Source organism: Ochotona princeps, chromosome 17 (assembly GCF_030435755.1).
Source record: "Ochotona princeps isolate mOchPri1 chromosome 17, mOchPri1.hap1, whole genome shotgun sequence".
NCBI classification, from domain to species: Eukaryota; Metazoa; Chordata; class Mammalia; order Lagomorpha; family Ochotonidae; genus Ochotona; species Ochotona princeps.
The window spans coordinates 30,343,948-30,367,773 of NC_080848.1; the positions used below are offsets into that span (position 1 = coordinate 30,343,948).

The 23,826-nt window shown below is 50.4% G+C and overlaps 1 protein-coding gene across 1 annotated transcript in view; it reads right to left on the reverse strand.

Annotated features, from left to right (window-relative positions):
- The window catches only part of ACACA (acetyl-CoA carboxylase alpha), a 236,484-nt gene that overhangs the window by 6,195 nt on the left and 206,463 nt on the right, over positions 1-23,826 (reverse strand). The window contains exons 51-54 of the mRNA XM_058675532.1: positions 16,292-16,469; positions 13,622-13,734; positions 1,449-1,603; positions 711-881 (exon numbers count right to left, since the gene is read on the reverse strand). Coding sequence (XP_058531515.1) covers positions 711-881; positions 1,449-1,603; positions 13,622-13,734; positions 16,292-16,469 — 617 coding nt within the window. The remainder of the gene's footprint in view (positions 1-710; positions 882-1,448; positions 1,604-13,621; positions 13,735-16,291; positions 16,470-23,826) is intronic.

The window sequence follows — 23,826 nt, forward strand, 5'->3', positions numbered from 1 at the left end:
TGGCTGTCCCCTTCCAGCCCCGACAGAATCACATCTTCTGTAGGTGACGGGGTTTCCTATCCTGCCCCTCGTGATCGCCCCAACAGAAATTGGCACATATCACGCTGCTTAAAACACTGGGTGGCTTCTCACAGAGCTGAGTAGAGTCAAACTCAGACCAGGCTCCAGCTGCAATCTCTGATCATCCGCTGGTGCCTGCATTTCCTCGGAAGCAAGACGCCATTCCTCCTGCCTCCCATCCCCATGGTGGCCTCTTTCCTTGTCTGGCCTTACCATTTTCCTGTCTCTGCTGAAGACTCCTCAAGAGTTTACTGACTCCCCTAGCCCCATTTCCCATCCCAAGAGGGGTCGGGGTCCCCAGTCCAAGGACTCTAAGCTTGATGCTGTTTAACCTTGGCCTCACTGCTGGGCAGGATCAGCTGCTGCCCTCAAGGTGCCCAGCTCTGAGGAGGCAGGAGCAGGGCCTGTCTCTCTCACTGCCACCTCCCCAGGGCCTGGTGGGCAGCAAGTGCTCAGATTTGACTTGATTGCCTGAGCAGCCAGGTACCCTGCCCAATCCCTCTAACAAGGTGTTGGGACACGTGACCACGCTGGTGGAGAGCAGGGCTCAGGTCTGCTCCCTGTCTGCTCCTGCCTCGGGGGCCTGCAGACCTTAGACAGCTTCAGGGACTCAGGAGCACAGCCTGCCCCTCTGTAGGCGCCCTGCTTACCTTCACCGTTCCTTCCACTTCCACAAACCAGCGCCGCAGCATGGCCTGGATCTGGCCGTCCGTCAGCTCGGGGTTGGCGTTGTGGATTTTCTTCTTGACCAGGTCCTCCAGCAGGAGACGCCTCAGCCGCCAGTAGAAGAAGGTGCGGGATGTCTTCCAGTCCAGGATGTCCTGCGTGCAGACGAGAGATCTCAGGCCAGGCCTGCTCGGCACACAGTCCACAGAGCATCCCATAGGCAGGAACTCTCTCCCAACAAGCCATTCCTGAACTCATGAGTGGACTGTGGGTGCCCAGCACCTCCAGGAGTCCCCGAGTACACAGGTGTAGCCCCATGCCCTGCTGCCTGCAGCCGCAGGCCTGGGGGAGCCGGCTACATGCAGGGCCCAAAAGACTGGGAAAATGCCACGAAGTCCTAGATGGCCAGGGAGGGAAGCATGGACTCCTGCTGCCAGCTCAGCAAGTGCCTGCAGGTCTGTGAGAGTGAGCTGCCGCTGGACAGAACCCCAGGCTGTAGTAACCTCTAGGCTGCGGGCCACCTGTAGAGTCCGTGGAACCCCTGCGTGGGTTGTCTCAGGCCGATAATAAATAAGCAAAGTTTCAAAAAAAACCTGGGAGTGGCTTGACGAGCACAAGCGTTCCTAGTGCGGCTTTCCCAGCTGCTGGCCCACAAGCTGCAGGCACCGCTCCCTCCCTGTGGTCTCTGCTGGGTGGGGAGAAACAGGAGTGGGCATACTCACGTTAATTACTCCCTTCTCCTGCATCCGGCCCGGGGTGTCGTGCAGGTCAGCAAACTGCACAGCCACCTGATGGTAAATGGGAGTCAGGAACTCCTCCCGCTCCTTCAGCTTGCTCTCTAGCTCCTTCCGCTCGGCAGGGCTTAGCTCCGGGGTGCCTGCAGTCAGAGACCTGCCTGTTATACTCTGTGGTGACCAGCAATCTCTGCAGAGAAGCAGCCAATCACCAGCCACAGCATTGCCAGGGCCCCACCTCTGGGGCCTGGCCTCCATGGTCTCTGCGAGTTGCCAGACATGTCCCTGTGCTGCCCAGGAAGCTCACACGTCCCCTCTTCCCTGATGTCACCAATGTGAAAGCAACCTGGCAGCACCACCACCTAGAGGCCAGCATCCCCCAGCACCTCAGCTCACAACTCCCTGCCACCTTGCCTGTCCTGCTGAGAGCACAAACCAGTGGCAGTGCTTCCCCATGTCCAGGCAGGGACCGCGGTGGCCACTGCTTCCGATGGCAGGCTGAGGTGTTGCTACTCTTGGATAGGTAGAGCCCAGACTGGTGCGAGCCTCATGTCAGCTCAGGGTTCTGTCCCTGGCCTCACCAGGCTGCGGGTGTCAGGGCACTGACCAGATGGAGAGATGCCCTAGTTTTGGTACAGGGAGCAAGGCAGCCCACAGAGCCCATGTGCATGGCTTTTCAGCGCACGTCATCTCCTGTGAACAGACCGCAGGCCCGGGAGTCCTTACCGCAAGGAAGAGTTGCCCCTGCCAATCAACAGTGTCCCCCTAGAGGTTGCTGCTCTGTCGTGTCTTTCTTTGTAATTACTCTCAGAATGGGATCTACAATCAATACTGGAAATTTAGCTGCCTGCCTGGTGAGGAGGAGGAAGTAGCTGAAGGAGCAGTGGGTGTCAGCTCCAGTGCCAGGGACAACCTGAAGTGCTTTGTCACCAAAGCTGACAAGTAAATACACGCGGTGAGGTGAGGGATGCAGCGGAGAAAGGCCTGTTGGAGCAGGCCTGTCTGGGAACATGCTTGGCTTTCCTGCCACCATGAATCACCCGCCATCAGCAGCCTCGGGCAGCTGAGTGAGCCGTGGGGATTACACGTAAACACGTGTTAACAGGACGGGCCGCAGCTGTATACCTAGACTTGCTTTTTATGAGGTTTGGGCTGCCCGGTTCCACCTCCTCTCATGTTGTTTTTTAAACCCGTCAGATGCTACCATGAGATGCTGCTGGAGGGACTCTTGTACAGGAGGCAGTCCCTGGCCTGCCGCTAGCGCCTCCTGCCAGCTCAGCTGCTTCCCTTCCTGGTGTCGGGGAGGCGCCTCACGGGGACTTCTGCACTAAGCCCTGCTCGGGGAGGGCACCACTGATAGGGAAGTCAGTGTCTCTCCTTCCTCACTGAGGAACCAAGACCCTTTGGGGAAATGGGAGTCCAGGGCTGGGGCAGGAAAGTAGAAGAGGCTGGGATGTACCACGACACAAGGCAAGGAAGCATGACAGATGACCAGGAGATGTCCACAGGACACAGGAGCCAGGTAGAAGGCTCCCTGCTGGCCCAATCTGGGACAGTCAAAGCACGAAAATAAATACTGTTGCTACCAACCTGTCTGCAGAATCCGTGACAGCCTGTGAGGCTCTCCTGGCCTAAGTGATGAAGTGGAAGAGAAAAGGGCCTGGCCAATAGCCTAGTGGTTAAATCCTTGCCTTGTATGCCTGGGATCCCATATGGGTACCAGTTTGTGTCCCAGCTACTTCCCCTCCCTTCCAGCTCCCTGCCTGTGGCCTGGGAAAGCAGTAGAGGAAGGCCCAAAGCCTTGGGACTCTGCACCTGCAAGAGAGACCCGGAGGAAACTCCTGGCTCCTGGCTCCATATTGGCTCAACTCTAGCCATTGTGGCCACTTGGGGAGATGAAAAATCTTTCTGTATGTTTGCTTTTCCAATTAAAAAGACAAAAGTGGACAAGAAAGGAAGGGGATACTTGGCTTCCTGGCAAGCATGGAAGTCACCATGTCATGAACACAGTGACCAGCAGATAGGAGTCATTACCAAGGCGGTGAGTGCTGCATGAGGAGCCAGGTGCTCCCAAAGAGCCGGACTTGACATGATGGACCAGCTGCGGAGGGGAACAGCCTTGCAGTGAACTGACCAACAGGAAGTAACTCCCATTACCATAACAGGACTGGCATCAGGAGCCCCACCCGGCCCCCACCAGCGGTGTCCCAGGATGAAGAACGTGAGCACGGCAGTACTGATCACGGGGGAACAGGAGCCACTGAACTGTGGCCCATGTGTGAGCAGGTGGCCTGCACGCACCAAGACAGTCATGACCATGAAGACAGAGCTGAGGAGCGATCCCAGCCACGGGGAGACAGAAAACGCTGCATGGCGGCCGGCAGTGACTCCCAGCCCGAGGACCCAGAAAAAGGAAAGAAACGTGAAACCACCACAAAGGGCATCCCTGGGAAACATAACATTTCAGCATGAGTAACTGATCAGACATCAGTGCTGTATCAATGTTTATAGTTCTTAATTTTGGTAAATGTATTATGGTTATGTAAGACAAAGCCTGTGGGCTCAGAAATACACGAAGTATTTATGGAGAAAGGAGCACAGCGCCCAGAGCACTCCCACAGGAACCGCGTCTGCGCAGAGCCAGTGCACAGCAGCACACATGCACAGTGACGAAGCAGGGCGACACGCTGGTACCAGTGGGGGGATGGGGGCAGAGTGCATGCATGCGGTGGGTCACCCACACCCCACAACGAAAGGTTGAGATCATCTCCTGCCACAGCTTGCAATTCAGCTTTCAGCTAACGTAAAGGTAGAGGTGATGGCTCAGCTTCCTGGGTTCCTGCCACCCATGGGGAGACCCAGATGGAGTACCTGGTGCCTGGCTTCACCCTGCTACAGCAAGCATTGGGGGAGTGAGCCAGTGGGTAGAAGATCTGCTTTCAAATCAATAACCTTACAAAATAATAAAACCGAGCCTGGCGTGGTAGCCTAGTGGCTGAAGTCTCCTAACCTTGAACACACTGGGATCCCATATGGGTGCTGGTTCTAATCCCGATGTCCCTACTTACCATCAGCTCCCTGATTGTGGCCTGGGAAAGCAGTCTAGGACGGCCCAAAGCCTTGGGACCTTGCACTCGTGTGGGAGACCTGGAAGAGGATCCAGGCTCCTGGCTTTGGCTCAGCGTAGCTCCCTACGTTGCGGTCGCTTGGGGAGTGAATCATTGGACGGAAGATCTTCCTCTCTGTCTCTCCTCCTCTCTGTAAAGCTGACTTTCCAATAAAATTAAATAAATCTTAAAAAAAAACAAACCCTTGGGACTAGCATTGTAGTATAGTGGGTGAAGCCTCCATTTGTGATACTGACACTCCATATGGGTGCAGATTCATGTCCCGGCTGCTCTACTGCCAACCTGTGTTCCTGCTAATGCTACTGGGAAGGGCAGGGGAGGATGGCCCAAGTGTTTGTGCCCCTGCGACCCACATGGGAGGCCTGGATGGAGCCCCAGGATTCTGATTTTTGGCTTAGCTCAGCCCTGGCTGCTGTGGTCATCTTGGGAGTGAACAGTAGGTGGAGGGATGGAGGGAGGGAGAGATCTTCAATTTCAAATTAAAAAAAATAATAATCGTTAGAAAAAAAAGACATGGGAATTTTTGTATTGTTTCTGCAGTTTTGCTGGGAAATTCTATCAAAACTTAAAAGTTTAGTCAAGTTGAAAAAACTGTCTTCTGATTATTTCCTACACATACTTATAAGAAGTTAACATTTAGAGGCTCTGGGGCTGGGTGCTTTTCATCTGTTAACTCAGTTCATCCTACAACACTCACACTCACACTCACACGCAGTCTGGCCCCTGAGGCTTTTCAACACAGCGCTGTGCTAGCTCCTCTTGCCGCCTTGGGGCAGGAGGCAAGTGCTTTGGGGCCTGTGTCACAGTGTGATGCCAGCATGCCATATGAGCAGTGGTTCAAGTCCCAGCTGCTCTGCATCCAGTCCAGGTCATTTATCTGCGTACAGTGGGGGAGGGAGTAAGTGTTTGAGCTTCTGCCATCCTGGAGGAGTTCTAGTCCTGGGTTAGGCCCAGCCAGCCCACCTGGTTGTCAAAGGCAAATGGGGAGTGAACCAGCAGATGGCCAATCTAACAATTGAAAAGCCAGACATGGGTTCCAGTGATAGCAGCTTAAACAGCTGTGCCATAGCATCAGCCCTAGGCTTAAGATTTAACTGCATCTTCTTTCATTAATGTGAGATCAAAATCTACTATGGGGCCTGGCACAATAGCCTAGTGGCTAAAGTCCTCGCCTTGCGTGTACCAGGATCCCATATAGGCGCCTGTTTGTGTCCCAACTTCTTCATTTCCCATCCAGCTCCCTGCTTGTGGCCTGGCAAAGCAGTCGAGTATGGCCCAAAGCTTTGGGATCCTGCACGTGCATGGGAGACCCAGAAGAGGCTCCTGGTGCCTGGCTGTTGTTGACCACTTGTGGAGTGAATTAGTGGACAGAAGATCTTTCTGTCTTTCCTCTCTGTAAATCTGACTTTACAATAAGAAATACATCTTAAAAAAAAAAAAAATCTACAACAGCAGGTAAGAACACCGCCCTGCTTGGGGCCCAGGGATGGCTGGAATGTGGACACTGTGAATGGGTAGTTCCAGACCCTTGTGGCATTGTCTCCATGGGTCAGCCACCAACATGACACATCAGTCTACACTGACATCCCCACAGCCCACACATCACACCCCCCAACTGAGCCCCTGCTATGCACCAGGTCTGGTCAGCTGCTGATGCCGCTGCCCAGCTGTGCCCCTCGGTGGCACCTAGCACCTCCTTCCTGTGCACCACCTTCCATCCCGGGAACGCCGCACCTTACGGGCCACAGACAGGAAATTGCATGCTCAGTGGTGTCTGACTGCAAGTGACAAAGTCACAACTGACACATGGGTCTGGCTCCCTCCAAGCTTTTCCCTCTCCCCCAATAAATGGTGCTAAGGGCAACCAGGCAGCAACCCTTGGAGCTGCAACTGAAGTGAGCCAGCTGCAGGGCTGGATTCTCATTGGCAAGGAGCTAAGAGCAAGGCTCAGCACTGGGTACAGAAGAGGAAGGAGCTTTGGGCTGAGGGGAAGGTTCTGGAAAGGAGGATTTGACTTTACCCAGCTGGAGGGCCAGAGAGGACTGGCACCTGGACTGACAGAGATCATGGCCACTGGGTCCAGCAGGTCTAGAGTTCTGAGGCATCCAGTCCTCACCTGGAATGCCCTGGCCCTCCCAAGGACAGGAGGCCCACAGCGCCCTCGCCTGACCAGCTGGCAGGATTCCGCACGTCACACCAGGGATCACACATCAACAAAGTAGAGAATGGTGTGTCTTGAACTGCACATATGAAGGGCAGACTTAAAACACTTTTGGGGGGGAGGAGGGAGTGAGGAGCATGGAGGATTGGGGGGATAGGAGGAAAATGTTCTTAAAATTTTATTTTCTAAATCTAGAAAGCTGCGCTTAAGCTAGTTATACCCAGTGCGGCCCATGGAGGGTGGAGGGCCCCTCTCCTTGTACGGCAAAGCAGCGAGCCCCGGTAATGATTTAGGGGAGATTAACAAATATGTCAATGTCTATTTTCTGCTTAATTTAAAAGCGGCGTCTATAAAGATTTTTGACTTCTGAACCCTGTTCTCCTGAAAGAAAGAAGGTAAGAATGAGGAGGGAGATAAAGAGTGATTATCCCATCATTGATCGTTTGTCAGGAGCATTTCTTATTCACTGGACTATTGTGAAAAGCTAAGCTCTCGATCAATCCTGTAAGCTCCCTGTACAATTAAATATCTTGGAATGGTTTTCTTTCTTTTCTAGCCAGATTGCAGGGCCTCGGGGTTTTTAGGAACGTGAGGCGCGTGTGTGTGTTTAAGAATACGCTATGGAGGAAAGTCATTCTTCTCTACAATCCTACTCTAGAAAAGGGCTGAGATGGGGGAAGAAAGGTGTAAAAAGTCCCCATGAGATCCTGAAAACTGCACCTGATCATTCTGCATTTCTAATGTAATGAGTTCCATACAGAAGAGTCATCCTTAGTCGGATCAAATGGAAAGAGCTTACATTACTGAGATATTTACTATGTGCTGGTCCCATGTAAGCTCATATAAGCTTTGCAACAATGCTACAAGGTAAACCACCTTAGAGATGAAGACCCTGTAAGTTAAGTCGGGCCTAGGGACTCTGGGTCAAGAGCCCACTTTTGCTACCTGGAGCCACAGAGTTCCCTGCAGTACAGCAGACTGGCAGGTGTCTCTGTGGCCAGGACACAAAGAAAAGCCTCCGCTTCTCTCACATGAGGTGGAGGGAGCAGGGAAGTCGTGCAAGGGCCAGCGGCTCTCTGCCCCGGGAGGTGCTTCTGATCCAGCTGCGACACTGCGGAGGCCCACCCGCTCAGCAGACCACCCTGCAGGGCAGTAGCTGGGTGAGGTGGAATGCCCAAAGTGTAGAATAAAAATGATAGTGCTAGAAGAGAATTTCCCGCTCAGCCGTGGGCACGAGGTGATGTCCCACAAGCCTCTGCTTTTCTAAGCTGTTCCTCATTTGGCAACCAGGCAAAAGGTTCATCAAAGAATGTAACATTGCCGTGTTTTATTTAAAACTGTCTTAAAACTTTTTAAAAAGTTATGTTAAGAAGCTTTTGTAAATGGAAGCCCAATTTTAACTTTTATGGGCCCTTCCTTCCCTTTAAATTTTTTTTCCCCCCCGTGTCTGGTTAAATACTTAGGATGCTGGCGATCAGGACTAGCCTGCCCATCTCCGACAGCCCCTGAACGTCTCGGGTGATAAGGCACAGACCCCTACATCGACCTGCAGACTGAGAAATCGGCATAAAAGAACTGGCATCTCATTAGGATTCAGAAGTACAAACATAAGTAGCTGTTTAAAAGAGCGATGTAATCACATTTTCTATGTTGAGAGGAATTTCTCCATAAAGATAGTAAGGTAGGGTGCAAAAAATAACCCTGCACAACTATTTCCACAGCCATAACAGGTGTGCCTTTCTTTGCACAAAAGCATTCCTAAAAAACTGCGTAAATCAGATCCTGTTTTAAATGCCTTAAGGGAGCTATTTAGAAGGAACCCTGCAGTGAATCCTTTGGTAAAGCAAATAATCCTTTTGTAATGGGAATAATTTCTCCCAATGTATCTGTTTTTTTTTAAATCCCATTTTCATATATCTGCTTTTCTTCAAAGGAGGCCATACCTATCTACATACAACTGCATTTGCATATAGATTTTAGCTGCAATCTTTTCAAGAGATGTTTAACCCTGAAGTTCCTTGCCACAGTGCTGGTGCGCTCCTGTTCGTATCTCTTAGTAAACCCAGAATTCTGCTCAGAGGAACAGAAACACTGCCACCTCCTTGTGCACACATACCCACGCCACATGGGAAGCAGCTTAGAATGTCACACGTTGGCGGATCCAGGCCTCGGCTCTCCTTCCTGCTGTCCTGCTTGGCCAGTCAGGGATAGGAATCTTGGCCAGCTGGGGTCACGTAGGGAAGGGGGTCTTTCAGACCCAGCCTGAGGACATCTCAGGCTGCCTAGAGAGGGCTGACATTGTTTCTTGGGGGAAGGCAAGCCTAGGTGCATTTATAAATACAATCAGACTAAGGAACTGCACTGAAACAACCCCTTCTCCTAAAAAAACACCATCACTTGCAGTCAGCTGCCTCAAAGCAAGCAGCTTCTGAATCAGTGTGAGCAGGTGGGTTTTCAGGGGTTGCCAACTTCAGGGAGGAGCCAGAGCCCCACCCACCTTCACAACCAAGACCCACAGCAGCTCCTCATCAGCTGCCTGGCCACAGGGGACACAGCGTTGGGCAGCAGGCATTTCCCAGACCTCATGCTAGAACTTCTTCCTTCCTTAGACCTAACTTTGCAAGCAGGGGCCCAACTTTGTGCCTCAAATAAGCAACCCTAGCTCTCCCCAGCTTACATCTTCCAGGTAGATACGACAGTGGGAAAAGCACACACAGCTCAGGTACCTTGGCAACTTCTGCCAGCAAAGCAGCGTCAACCCCTAATCCCTTAATCCAAGCATCAGTCCTTATCTGGTCACCTTGGCTGCTCAAGGGAAGGTATGGGAAGAGGGATTCCTGCAGGTGGTTTTTCAGACAAGTCCTTCTCCCCTGCCCTCCCCATATGCCCCCTGTGCCTGAGGCTGTGGACAGGAGGCACACAGGTGCTGGGGAGGCCAGGAAGGACCACAGCCACCACAGCGGATGCCAGGGCATGTTCAGGGAGGGCATGGGTGGCCCTGCGTGGCAGTCTGCCTGATTCTCTGGGAATGGGACCATGGTGGACAATGCATCCCTACGTGGGTCCCATGCTCAGGTACTCTTTTTTTTTTTAGTTTTTTTTTTTAATTTTTAATTTTATTATTTTTTCCCATTAATTACAATGTATTACGCAACACAATTTCATAGGTACTGAGATTCTCCCCGCTTCACCCCAAACCCCCCCACCAGTGGATTCCTCCATCCTGATGCATAGCCACAGCTCAAGTTCCGCTGGGATTCCCTCATTGCACGCATATACCATAGGGGGAGGGATAGTGGGGAACTTAACAGCTGCTTCCTACGGGGGATGGACAGTTCTCCTGTTTGCCCATGGTGATTTGTCTGTGAACACAGCAAAGGGGAAGGACCCAGGAGTGGAACTTAAGCCAGAGAGCACTCTGGGGCCAGGCTTGCCTGCCACCCTCCTGCTTCCAGCATTGTGGGGCAGGAGGACGCTAGGGATGCAGAGGCCCTTGGGAGCAGCGCTGTATTTCCAGAGAAAGAACTGAGTTTCCCCAAGGCAACCTGAGGGTAGGACACACATAATCCTCGCCACAGTGACTGTGCCGAGCTGTGGTCTGGAGCAGGGCCGGAATGGGGTTGGCCCACGTGAGGCTCGAGCATGGGGTTGCGTTCCCGTTCATGATTCCTCCGGGGGCAGCTCTTCCCTCACTCAGGAGTCATGGCTGCACTAGCTTCACAGCCCGTTAGACTCCCACAGCTGCAAGTCAGTCCCTCAATGCCATTTTTCAAAAGCCACAGACATGCTCAAGTTAGCTGCTCAGAGGCCGACTGCTGCTGCTCATTAACCTTAGAGGATACCCCGTGAGAACAGCCAGGGATGAAGCCCCAGCGCAGTGGCCCACTGGGGAAGATTTGGGATTCCTCTCCCGCAGGCTTTCTTCAGTCAGCTCTTCTTAGGAAACTGTCCTTAGGGCACAAAGGCAAAGGATCTTGGCTCAGTCCTCAGCCACAGTGAATTCTGGGGAAATCCTGAGCAAGGCAGCACACGGGGGTGAGAAGTCCACGCTGGGTTCCTCAGCGCGGTTACTTCCTGTCTTGGATGCCCACTGATCTCTGCATTTTGCTTCCATTTGCCAACCTGGGCAATGAGGCCCTCTTTACCCACTTTGTGAGAATACATTTCAGAGGTCTTTGGTGCCAGGCAAAGGGAGAGGAGCCAAAGCCCACAGTGACCCACCCAGGAAAGAACTCGGCCAGTGGGATGCTCTACCAAATCCAGGCTGAGTTGCTGTGTCCAGACACATCTGGGCGTGCCCGCGTGATGTGTCCAGACACATCTGGGTGTGCCCGCGTGATGTCCTTGAAAGATGACAAGTACCTGGAGGCTCAGAGTGGGTACGAGCCCCAGAGGGCGTGTGGTGCTCCACATGGAGACTGTTTCTCATAACAAAGACAGGAAGGAAACAACCTCCTATGGGCAAAGGTGCGGTCAGCTGACCTCCGGGCAGGGTGCCTGGGCTTCTCCGCCTCTGGAGAGGAGTGATTCAGCAGGGGTGAACAGGCCTACGGGGGCACACCCATGCTCCAAACACAGTTCTCACTCCTTTTATTCTAAATCTACTGCTCATCTTCCCAAGCTGCCCTGGGCTGGAGGCGGCCTCACATTTGTCAGGTTACGGATCCTTTCTCAAGTGCCATTTTGGGTAAGGTTAACTAAACACGGTTTCTTCAATGTGGATGGGAAATTGATAATGAGATGATTTGTAACAAATGATCAAATGGCCAGCACTTGGGCATCTCTGCCTTGTGCCTCCCAAGTGAAAAGGTGCTGGGGGAAGGTGCAAGTGCTCTGGCTTCCTTGAGAGAGCGAGAGCGAGAGCGAGAGAGAGAGAGAGAGAGAGAGAAACCTCACACCCCTTGCCATCGGCTTGCCCTGCGAACCCACGTGGAGAGGCTTCCCTCCCCACCACCCAGCTACTCCAAAGGGATGATAACAGCCATGGGGGGGGGTTAAAAAGAGGCAGTGAACCCCCAGTTAATGAGTAGGAATTCAGCAGGCAGTGTAAGATAAATGGAGCTCTCTCTGCTTCTGCTGGAGTCAGCATGAACTGCGGCCCTGCGGCTTGTTTGCGGCAAATGGAGTGCGCGAAATATCAAAGGGCACTGATCCAGAAGAAGACCGACTTTGACAAATTTTAAATTGGCCAGAAAGAAAATCAGCAAAAAAAAAAAAAAAAAAAAAAGAAAGAAAGAAAAAGAAAAGAAAAAAAAATAAAAATGGGGGAAAAGAGAGAAGCAAAAAGAAAGAAAAAGCAGAGTGAGAAAGAGAAAGGCAAAAAGGAGAGAGGGCAAGGAAGGAAGGTGTCCTCCAGGGAGCTGCAGCCTGGGTGCTGGGGGAGTGCCAGGAGCTGCAGCCTGGGTGCTGGGGGAGTGCCAGGAGCTGCAGCCTGGGTGCTGGGGGAGTGCCAGGAGCTGCAGCCTGGGTGCTGGGGGAGTGCCAGGAGCTGCAGCCTGGGTGCTGGGGGAGTGCCAGGAGCTGGACCTGGGTGCTGGGGGAGTGCCAGGAGCTGGACCTGGGTGCTGGGGGAGTGCCAGGAGCGGGGCCAGCACTCCAATGGGGTTGGAGCAATTAGGAGCCATCGAGCGAGATGCTTCTCCATGTCTGAGGCTCTCAGCGCTCGCTCTAGGTAGGGTTGTAAGTAACTAGTTCCCAAGCAACACTCACTTTAATTAAACTGTATGGGGTTGGTCAGAAGTAATTATCCTGCTTGGAAAGAAAAAGAAAAAGGGGAAAAACCACCTCGACAGCTCTGGGTGGCAACAGGTTTTTGAGACAACCTTGCCAGTATCTCCTGGTGTGTGTGCATTTCCCATCCAGACACTGGTGGCGGTTACCTCTCGGCCAAGGGGCACACAGGCAGCCTTGACCATGACTTAAATCACTGTGTTTGGCCCTCTTGCAACTGCAAACCCTCAATAGTCTCTGTTTCTAGGCAGTGAGTGCCACCCAATGGTCCCTCAGTAACTAACCCCTGGGAATACAAATGAAGTAGCATTCCTCCCCCCCCCCCTTTTTTTTTTTTTTTTACTGTTTCTATTCATTAAGTTTCTCTACCTTTTAAAGACAGATTCTCTGTTCCTTTAGGACAAAAACAAGACCAACCAGAACCCTCGCAGTTAGCTTTACTAGCAGAGCAAGAGGCTCAATGGGGAGCTGGGCAGGAAAGCAACATTTTAAAAGGAGTTGACACTCGGGCAGCTGCTGGGGTTCGCCCAGGGCTCCTGTGTGCGCACTGCCGGTCCCTCAGCACCTCCCCAAAACTCTGAGAACAAGTGGGCACCAGTGATGGCTGCAGCGTCGAGCGGGCGCTCCCGGGGCTCCTGCTTAGAAACCCACAGCATCCGATCTTTGTTCCCAGTTCTCTGGCTGGAGGTGAGCTAAGGGCACTGCCTGGGGAAGGCTTGGCTCTTTTGCCCTGTGTGGCCAATCCACAACACCCGCCCCCCCAGAAACGAGGCCGACCATCTCAAGAGACACGCAGAAGCAGGGCATCATTTAGTTCTGGTGCATCCTCTACTGGATTAGCTTGCCCTCCACGGCAGCTTCTAGCTCACTGCTGTCTGCAAGGTTACTCCAGAAAGATAGGTTATTTGTACTGTAGGGAAATACTAGAAGAAACACAGTGACTTTTGCTTTTTTTAGGGCCCACTCTTCCTGCTATTATATACACTCTTTCTACCAGGGTTCTTAGCACACAGAGGACAGTAAATAAAGATTATCATGAATTTGATCAAATGCTTCAGTGCCTCCTCCCCTGGCCTATGAATGCACTCATTACCGATCAGCTGAACGGCTCATTGATTTGCCAGGAGAACAAGCAGACATACCCAATCGCTCAGCCAAGCGGATGTAGACTGGGTCCACCCGACGCATGGTTTTCACCAGATCCTTTTTGCGGAATTTGATTTCTACTGTCCCTTCTGGCTCCAGAACGGATCCCCTGGATCAGACAGAAAGAAACAAAACAAAACTGAAATAGAAGCACTTTAAAGGAAAGAAACAGAATGAGGCCAGTTACGATCTGTGGACCAGGAAATAGCTTCATTATGGCTGTGCCCACCCATGGCTCCCAGAAGTCACCCCAGGGAGAAAGCAGGCACCAGAGAAGTGTCTGAGTGAGGTATGAGAAAGGCCTGGCAAAAAGCAATTAAAATAATTCTCATTACCACACCAGTTGACTTCCATCTCAAAGGGAGAATACAAATTCCTCCACCCACAGCTGGGAAGGGGACAGGAATCACATTCTTTTCAGGAACAAAAGCATGCAGTGGGCACAGTTGGAGGGGAAGGGCCGGCAGCTGCATGAACAGGGGTCATGATGGTGGTCCAGCGCCACCGCTAGCGGTCTGCTGCCAGGACCCTGGCCAGAAACCCCAGGCCAGGAAGCCATTCCGCCGGCAACAGAAACGTACAGATGGAAAGTTCTCGCAGTTTCTTCTAGTCAACGCTAATGCCATCTGAGCCAGAAACTTTTCCCTAAACTCAACCCTAAGAAACACCTTCAGGGCGAGCGTGTGGTTCGGTGGTGAAGAGGACACTTGAGACACCCCATGCCGTTGGGAGTCCCTGGGTTCAAGCCCGTTATGCTTCCCATCCAGCTTCCTGCTAACGCTCACCCCAGGCTGCAGCAGGTGTGGCTCACGGACTTGGGTGAACTGCTGGAATGCTGGCTTTGGCTGGCCAGACCCGGCCCTCGCTCTCTGCCTGCCTGTCTCTCCCTTTTTGTTCTGTCTTCCCAATAAGTTAATAGAAAATGTTAAATAAACTTTTAAAACAGATTTTATTTGAAAGACAGAGCTAGAGAAGGAGAGAGATTGTCTATTCATTTGCGTACTCCCCAAACAGCCAGCCAAGAGCTTCCCCCTGGGTCTTCCACGTGGGGCAAGGGACCCAAGCACTTAGGCCATTTTCTGATCCTTTCCCAGGTGCATTAACAGGAAGCTGGATCAGAAGTGAAGAAGCTGGGACTCAAATAGACCCCTGCATGGGATGTTGGTACTGCAGGCTGTGGTTTAACTTGCTGTGCTGTAGCACTGGCCCTCCTTAAAATTTTTGTATTTTAAAACAACCAGAGCTAATGTTCACTGTGTGCAGAATACTGCTCCAAGTGCTCACACAGAAACTCCCACAAGCCTATGCTGAGTGTACATCTACTACGAGAAAGTACTGCTATTATCCCCATTTCACAGATGGCAAAACAAAGACATACATGTTCGGAGTCTTGTCTGAGTGTATCAAGTGCCAGGACCAGATTTGAAATAATGAACTTGGAACCAGTCTGATTCCAAAGTCTGCAGAGAAGTTGCCTCTGGTCAGGGTCTGACATGTGACTTAGGCCCCTAAATATAAAATGTTAGATTCGGCAGGAGAACTCTGCCAGACATATTTTTCTTAAGATTTATTTATTTATTTTATTGGAAAGTCACATATACAGAGAGGAAGAGAGACAGGGAGGAAGATAATCCATCCAATGATTCACTCCCCAAGTGCCACAACAGCCACAGCTAAACCGGTCCAAAGGCAGGAGCCCGGAGCCTCCTCTGGGTTCCCCACACGGGTGCAGGGTCCCAAGGCTTTGGGCCATCCTCCACTGCTTTCCCAGGCCACAAGCAGGGAGCTGGATGGGAAGTGGAGCTGCCGGGATTAGAACTGGCGACCATATGGGATCCTGGCACATGCAAGGCGAGGACTTTAGTTGTTAGGCTACAGTGCTGGGCCCAAACTGCCAGACTTCCTAAAGTGGTGTTTGAAGTAGGGGGTTGAATATTGTAGGAAAATAGAAATGAGTACTCTACTGAAATGACACTATATAGGAATCTGCCAGGGAAATGTGGAGGAAATACATTCTGAAATTTAGCGACTCAGGCAAAGGGCAGGTGCTGAAAGGACACAGGCTCAGGTCTGGTTTGACTTGGCTGTCCCAGGCATTGTCTCCCCACGTTGCGGGGTGTGGCACACTATGTTTTCCAGTCGCCTGGAATACCAGGAACACTAGAAGATGATCCCGGGTACCAACGGGAGAGAGAGAGAGAGAGACGTTGGCCTGGAATTACACAAAGTGGGCGCTCTGGCGTACCTCAGTGATCCCACCTCAGGACAGTAAGAACTGCTCTAAGTTTCTTGCTCATTAGTGGCAAATGGGTTAAAACTTCATGATGCAGCCTTCCAGGCCAACTTGCTGGAAGCTCCCTGTGCCACAACTAAGACAGTGGGACAGGCTTGTCTGATTAACGACAAGGAGGACTCTGTGTTTCAGGGCATCTGGAAGAGAGCAGTTCACGGCCAAAGACACAGTGAAGGAGGAGTCCACTCAGAAAGCCTCGCTCCAGCCTGGTTTCTCTCTCAAACCAGCACAAGCTGTTGAGGAGTTCTATTTTTCTGTCCTTGGAGTCCACTGGGGATGGACAGCCTCAAATAAGGATCTCTTGGTCACAGTGTTTTCCAGGAGGAAACAGATAGCCGCACGGCAGTGAATGCCAACAGAGGCAACACGCTACCTGCTCTCTCGGTCGGCGTACATCTCCATGTGCCGAGGGTTGATGGTGGGGTCGATCACCACCCAGGAGCCACCCCGCAGCTCGGCCTGGGGAGGGATGTATACCATCACGGGCTGGGAGCACTCTCGCAAGCCGTCCACGATGTAGGCACCAAACTTCAGCACCTGATCGTACATATCTGCCGAGAAGGAGACACACGGGCAATCAGGAAACACAGCTTCCCCAAGGCAGCACCTCCCATCATGCACACAGGGCACCTAATGTGTGCACAACACCGCTTGTGATGTACACACGTGGCAGGTGTGGGAGTTTCAGAGGCCCCGGGTCCTCTGGTCTCTGAAGACTTGTAGCCCACTCTGGAGGATCTTCAAAAGCACAAGACAGTGAAAGAAAAATGCAGTGTCTCTGACAAGCAACAGCGTGCAAGCCCTCCAGCCTGCATATCCATTTTATATCCTTCCTGAATCTCAGTACCCAGGTCTCACCACATTAATTCACACTTGCTTGACAAACGTTGAGTATTTTTCATGTCAATATGTGATCTCTCCCACTACATTAAGTTTGTGAAGGAAGGAACTCTGCTCTTTTCAATTCATCTCATGATACTTAGCATACAGCGAGTCTTAAAAATGTGTAGCTAATGGAAAGGAATCCTTCAAGGATTTTAATTTCAAAACCTGGGTCTTTCATCTTTGTGCCCCATTGGAGTGCCCAGTGCCTAGAACATAACTAGTGATCAACAGGTATCTGCTAAATGAATGAACAGCACATACACACTTGGGAAAGAATACAAAGAGAAAGGAAAACAAATGAACTCCTCACCTATGCCATTCTTGCGGTGCATGGATGGGAGAAAATGAAAATACATGTCTAGGAAATGGCACAAACACAAACATAAATGAGAGGAGCCAGCTCTCCCTCCCTCGCCCGGGCGGACGCTGGGCCGTCCCCCGAGGCCGGAAGCAGCTGCAAGGAGCAGAGCCTCGGAGAGCGGGATCAGTTATTCACATCCCGACTTTTTATGCATGCCTCCCCTTTCCCAGCTCACTGAAGTCTAAGCACCGGGTAAAGTTTTAGGTTTATGACTCTGGTGTTTGATGGGTACTTCAGGGGAACCATGCTGGATCCTTCCTGAACGCTGAACAGACAGGTTCAATGCAGTTCAGACCTTCCCATCAAGGAGAGCAGCACAAGTTGGAATAAATCAGTTGTGGAAATACAGGGCTGAGAAATATTTTTCAGGAAGTTAAGGACAAACCAAACTGTCTTAACTAGATTAGCCTACCACCTTCTCCAAAGTCCAAGTGCCTCCAGGCGGGCGGGCATCAGAGCAGCTAAGATTCTTGTTGGGACACCAGCTCCCTTACCTGGGTTTTAGTCTTGACCACACTTCCTATCCCAGTTTCCCACTAATACACACCCGGGAAGCAGTAGGTGATGCTCTTAAGTGGTCCCTGCCACTTGTGGGAGACCTGGACTGTGTTCCAGGCTCCTGGCTTCAGCCTGGCCCAATCCCAGCGGTTTTGGACATCTGAGCAGTGAACCAGAGGGTGGAAAAGATCTCTGTTTCCATTTCCCTATGTTTCAAATAAATACATCGCATTGGTTTATTTTAAAATCAGTTTGTTTGCATAGCTCAGTAAAGACGTCTTCTTTTCTCGGTTGTTCTGAGACCTGGCTTGTCCGTGAAGACTTCAGAGACTACAAGTTGCCCCTGGAAACACCCATGCTTGCCCTACACTTGTGAGATGTACTTTGTCACATACTTCATATATATGATCAGAGCAAAGACATTCATTCCATTGGGAGGAAACCAAAGACCAAAAAAATTTACTGCTAATTACACAACTGCTGCGTGAGGAGCAGGGAATAAAGGACTTTAAGCGCTTTACGCTAATTCTGTGGTTAGGAAAATAATTGCTCAGTTCAAATTATTTTAACTAAATTAATTCTTTAGTGGGTATTTCAGCCAGTGCTACATAATAAAATAATTGTGTAATTAGCAGTACATTTTTCAGTGCTGCCAAGAGTACAGCCTCAGAACAAGGAACAGAAAGGAGTGGCCTTCAGCAACATCACACACAGAGGCAATGGAAGGTGTGGGTCAAAGGAGAGAATCTCAAACTCAGAAACACTGCAGACAAACAGATCAGCTGGGGCCAAACAGAAACCAAGTTCCCAGCCTCTCCACTCACTTCTGTTGTTTAAATTCACATCTACATCAAAAGTCTTGCTCCTGTCCATGATAAACAGATTAAAAACTTCCAAGGTGAGACTTCACTTTTTATTCATTTAGCTTAGAAAAGAAAAACTTGATTTCATGATGGACACAGTTTGGAATGAAGAGGACACGTGTGCACTTTGGGTTTTGTGAAACATACTTTTCATCCTCGCAGTTAGCTCACTGTGTACTGGGAAATGTGATCACACACGTGCACACACCCATCATTCAACCATCACAACATCATCTTTTTTTCCTTTTTCCTGCCCTCCTGCCCCTTTTTCTTTTTTAAGGTATATTTATTTGTTTGGAAGGGAGAGCTACAGAAGGAGAAACTGGAGGTGGTTGAGAAGAACAGAAAGGGAGAGAAATATCTTTCATCCACTGGCTTACTCCCCAAATGGCTGCTGAGTCAGGCTGAAGCCAGGAGTTTCCTTGAGGTCTCCCCCATGGTGTAGAGGTCTAGGCACTTGGGCCATCCTCTGCCGGCTTTCCAGGCAGTTGGATCTGAAATGGAGTAGCAAGGATGCGGATTGGCCCCAAATGGGATGCCAGCATTGCAGGTGGTAGCTTTACCTGTTATGCCACAAAGCTGGCCCCAACAACATCACCTTATTCAAATACTCAAGTTACAGGTGGGTAAACTGAGGCTCATTAACTAAGAGTGACAGAGACAGGATGCAAACCCAGATCTTTCTGTTTCTGGAGCCCACAATCTGCTACCCCATTCTGGATTCATTATCTTGTTACTAGGAAAGAGAATGACATTTGGTTAGTTTGCTTTTCAACAATTAATCTATTAATAATTGAGTTAAAATAAAAAGTAGAAAAGAGACATGATTATTTGTAAATGTTCAGAATGTCAGGAACGGCACTGGACGCTAGGAGTTGTGTGAAGAGCTTGCATCTGATGGCCAAACAAAACTCGTTAGTCCCACCCCGAGTGGAGAAGGGGCATTGGACGTGAGTGGGGCAGCAACAATGTCTCCCTCTAACCCGGAAAACCAACAAACCCACAACCAAGCATCAAAACACTCCAAAACAGGCATTACAATAGAAACACACAAGCTCTACAATCAACATTCTCATACTGAACCACAGCAGCTGCCTTAAGTCATATACTCTGGAAAGCAGACCAAACCACTTGACAGCTATCTGCCGCCCAGCAGCCTGGGAGTCACCGTGTGGAGGGGATCCCCAACGGTTCAGGCAAGAAAACACTCCAGGGAATTTCAAAGCTCTGGCTGTCAGTTCTCAAGCCATGAAAAACACACATGGAAACGTTCTTCACCAGAAAGGCGGGAGCTGAGAGTTTTCTGCCAGTCTGGCCACGTGCAGCTGTCTAAATGATCAGCATCACAGCCTTTGTGGCTTGTGCTCAGAGCCAGGTACCAGCTTTGCCTAAGACCTTCACCAGCATGCAACGTGGAGAAACTGCGGCAGCCACCAGAGCAGGCCAGGGGCATGGTGACTGAGTGCTGCTGCAAGTACCTCGCACTCTAACATGGAACAGATCTAACTGGTTGGTGAAGCTTATCACACACACACACACACACACACACACACACACACACACACACACAGAGGCTGCACAGATGAAATGCTTCTTAGGAGTTCGTTATAGCCGCCCGACACCATGTTTCAACATCCAAGTAATCAGAGACTTTAAAACAGACTTTCATTCCAGTTAAAGTTTTCAATACATGTTCTTCTTTTATTGTTATTTATAACCTGTCCCAGGAAAAAAAATAATAAGTATAACATGAAAAGCCAACTGAGAGTGACCCTGTAGCACCAGCAGTGAGGCAGCTTAATATCACTGGGATTTGCATCCTATCAAGCTATTCATGCTGAGGCTGGGACCCTGGTGCTAATTTCTAGTAAATTTCACGCTTGATGTCTCCCTGTTGTGGGTCATTGCCGGTTCGTCTAAATAAACTGTTTCCAAATGGCTCTTCCATCTAAATATTCAGCCAGTTTTTATAATTTAATTTTGCATTATGCTGAATAGCCTTCCGGCCAGATAGAGCTCATTGGAAAAAAAGCACCAATACCATCTTGACATGCTTTTATTTATTTATTTATATTTTTTACTGCTCGAATTAGACCTCCTAGGCTGACTAGTAAAGAGTTTTTTTTTCCTCTTCCACTAATGTCAATTTTCAGCATAGCAAGAGCTGTCTCTAATCTTTTCCTACTCATTACACACAATTTTGGAGTCATTTTACCCACAGTGCAGTCGGCTCCTGGCTGTGTGTTTGTGTGCACTGAGGGATGGCATAATTGTTTATTTTCCCTCCCTGCATAATCCCCAGCCAGTACTGAAACCAAAACTGCAAGCATCTCCCCAAGGGATGTGGGGAATGACAAGAGGCTCTCAGCTCGGGTCCCTTTACATGAGATAATATGAGGGAACATCCTGGCCTGTATGTAAATTCGTCCCTGCCACGTTCACACACATAGGTGAACAGATGTCATCAGCAGCCAAGCTCTGAGGACAGAACTGGTCCTGGTCTGTAGCAGGCCAGTAGAGGCCTTCCAAGCAGGGGCAGGGAGGAGGGCTGGGCAGTGAGTGTTCAGTGGGTACAGAGTTAGTGTTGGGCAGATGAAAAAGTTTGGTGCATGGATAACACCAAGGTTACACATCACTGTGAATATGCTGGATGGTAAAGAACTATACCCTTGTAAATGGGTAAAATAGATATTATGTTCTCTATATTTTTCCACAATTTAACAAAAACCTCATTGTTGAACTCAGGAATTTTGTTTTCTGGTAACCCACGTCATTCCTGGGCAGAGGGAAAGGAGGTGCAGAATGGCTTTCTCAGGATGCTGGACAGCTCTCTCGGGACTCTTCCAGCAGACCTGGTCACTGGGGCTACAGGAACCAGATTCAAGCTCCTCTCCTCCCTCGGCTCTGCTCCCTTTTTTAGCGGAATCATCCAGGGACATCTACTCAACCAAAGTCTCAGTTTATGTGAAGATGTAGAAAACACTGCAGCTTGCCCCTTCCCAGGGACTTGTGATGGTTATGGAGCTAATCCATGTGAAATGGCTAACAGGTTTCTGGTGAGAGGAGCTCCGTGAATCTTAATTGCTGTTCTTACTGTTGTAGGGCTGGCAGCCAAGTACGTCTGACCCAAAACATACAGCGTAACAAAAGGCTTTCCTGGAAGTGCAACTCTGGGAACGTGTGGCCTCCCATCTTCAGGCTGAAGAACAAGCCCTGTGGCTGCATGCCCCGGTGTGCTGACAGCGGGAGTTCCCGGGCCCTGCAGCACTCGGGAGAAACAGCCTTGCATTCTCAGGTCTGACATCAATCTTGTAGCCAGGTCATTTGAGACTGGGCGGGACCTGGTACTAAATAAACCCCGTATACACAAATAAAAGGTATTTTTGCTCATTCTCCACCTGCCCATCTTCTGAAAGATATCAGCCTCTTCAATACCAATATCGTCCTGATATTTGGCTGATATATTATGATGCATTATGACTTCCACTCACAGCACTTTAACTCCTTAAGGCAATGTCTGTTACTGACTGATTTTTATTTTCCCAGAAATAGCTGCTGGCATAGCTCCTTCTACTTAGGAACTAAATAAACATGTGTAGGATTGACCGACACATTTAACCCAGACTTTGAATTTCTCATGGGATTTCCACAGATTTGTTATCTTGGTTTAAAAACAATTTACCTGGGCCCGGCGGTGTGGCCTAGCGGCTAAAGTCCTCGCCTTGAACGCCCTGGGATCCCATATGGGCGCCGGTTCTGGTCCCGGCAGCTCCACTTTCCATCCAACTCCCTACTTGTGGCCTGGGAAGGCAGTCGAGGACGGCCCAAGGCTTTAGGACACTGCACCCGTGTGGGAGACCCAGGAGAGGTTCCTGGTTCCCGGCTTCGGATCGGCGCACACTGACCGTTGCGGCTCACTTGGGGAGAGAATCATCGGACAGAAGATCTTCCTCTCTGTCTCTCCTCCTCTCTGTATATGTGGCTTTGTAATAGAATAGATAAATCTTTAAAAAAAAAAAAAAACAATTTACCTGGGCCCGGCGGCGTGGCCTAGCAGCTAAGTCCTCACCTTTAACACGCCGGGATCCCATATGGGCACTGGTTCTAATCCCAGCAGCTCCACTTCCAATCCAGTTCCCTGCTTGTGGCCTGGGAAAGCAGTCGAGGACGGCCCAATGCATTGGGACCCTGCACCCGCATGGGAGACCCGGAAGAGGTTCCTGGTTCCTGGCATCGGATCGGCACAGCACCAGCTGTTGCGGCTCACTTGGGGAGTGAATCATCGGACGGAAGATCTTCCTCTCTGTCTCTCTTCCTCTGTATATCTGACTTAGTAATAAAAATAAATAAATCTTAAAAAAAAAAAAAAACAATTTACCTTCTTTTCTATGGATAGTCCAAGTCCCACCCCAAGAAATGTGCACAGTGTGGTAATTCTCAGCAAATCCTAGTGAAGGCAAACTTAGTGCTAAAACCTCCTGTCATCATGCCTGCTGGTCATTCATAAAGGGCAGCTTCCCTGGGCGTTTCTCTCCACCGAGGCTAGTGGTGCTCTTGTCCTAAAATATCTCCAGGTGCATTACTGACTGTTGTTTTGCAGCTTATACACGCTTAGTGTCCTCCCTCATTCTGCTTACACCAGCTGACCGGCTCCTGCCTCCCTTCCAGTTCCCTGACCATTTCTGTAGCTGCTTCAGCATCATGGGCTCCCCCCAGTGGAAGGTGAAGGAAGTTGACCCTCAAGAGCACACTTCCTGTCCTAGGTGGGATCTCAGTCCCTGGCAGAAGTTCCTGGCTCTAAGGCCAAGAGCTGTGGTTGCTCTGGCTCTCCCTGGATGGCCCACAGGAGCTCAGCACATCAAGAGTTCTCAGTCAGTGGTGAGAGTGGCTGCCTGATCGCCAAGCGACCCCCAAAGTACAGAAGACAGCCTTGATAATAACACTCTAATCTGCTGGAGCCACAGGCCCAGGGCTGTTGTCGGATAATAACGGCACACAGCACAGGCTGCATGAAGAGCAGCCTCTGGTACAGTGTTTGTTCATTTTCTTCTGGTTGGTAAATGCTTATTTTGGCATTTATCTTGGGCGCTGGAGAACTGTAGAGAGTAACCTCAGCAAAGAACATGCCCAGAAAAGAGGGAGAGAGAAGCACCGTCACATTGCCCCAGGACCATCAGAACAGCCCACTATTTAGCTGTGAAAGAGCTAAATCAACAACAGCAGCCCCTGAGACAACATGAGCAAGAAAACTCTAAACTCTTGTATGGAATTATAAGATGTACTACACTTTCTATGCAAGTT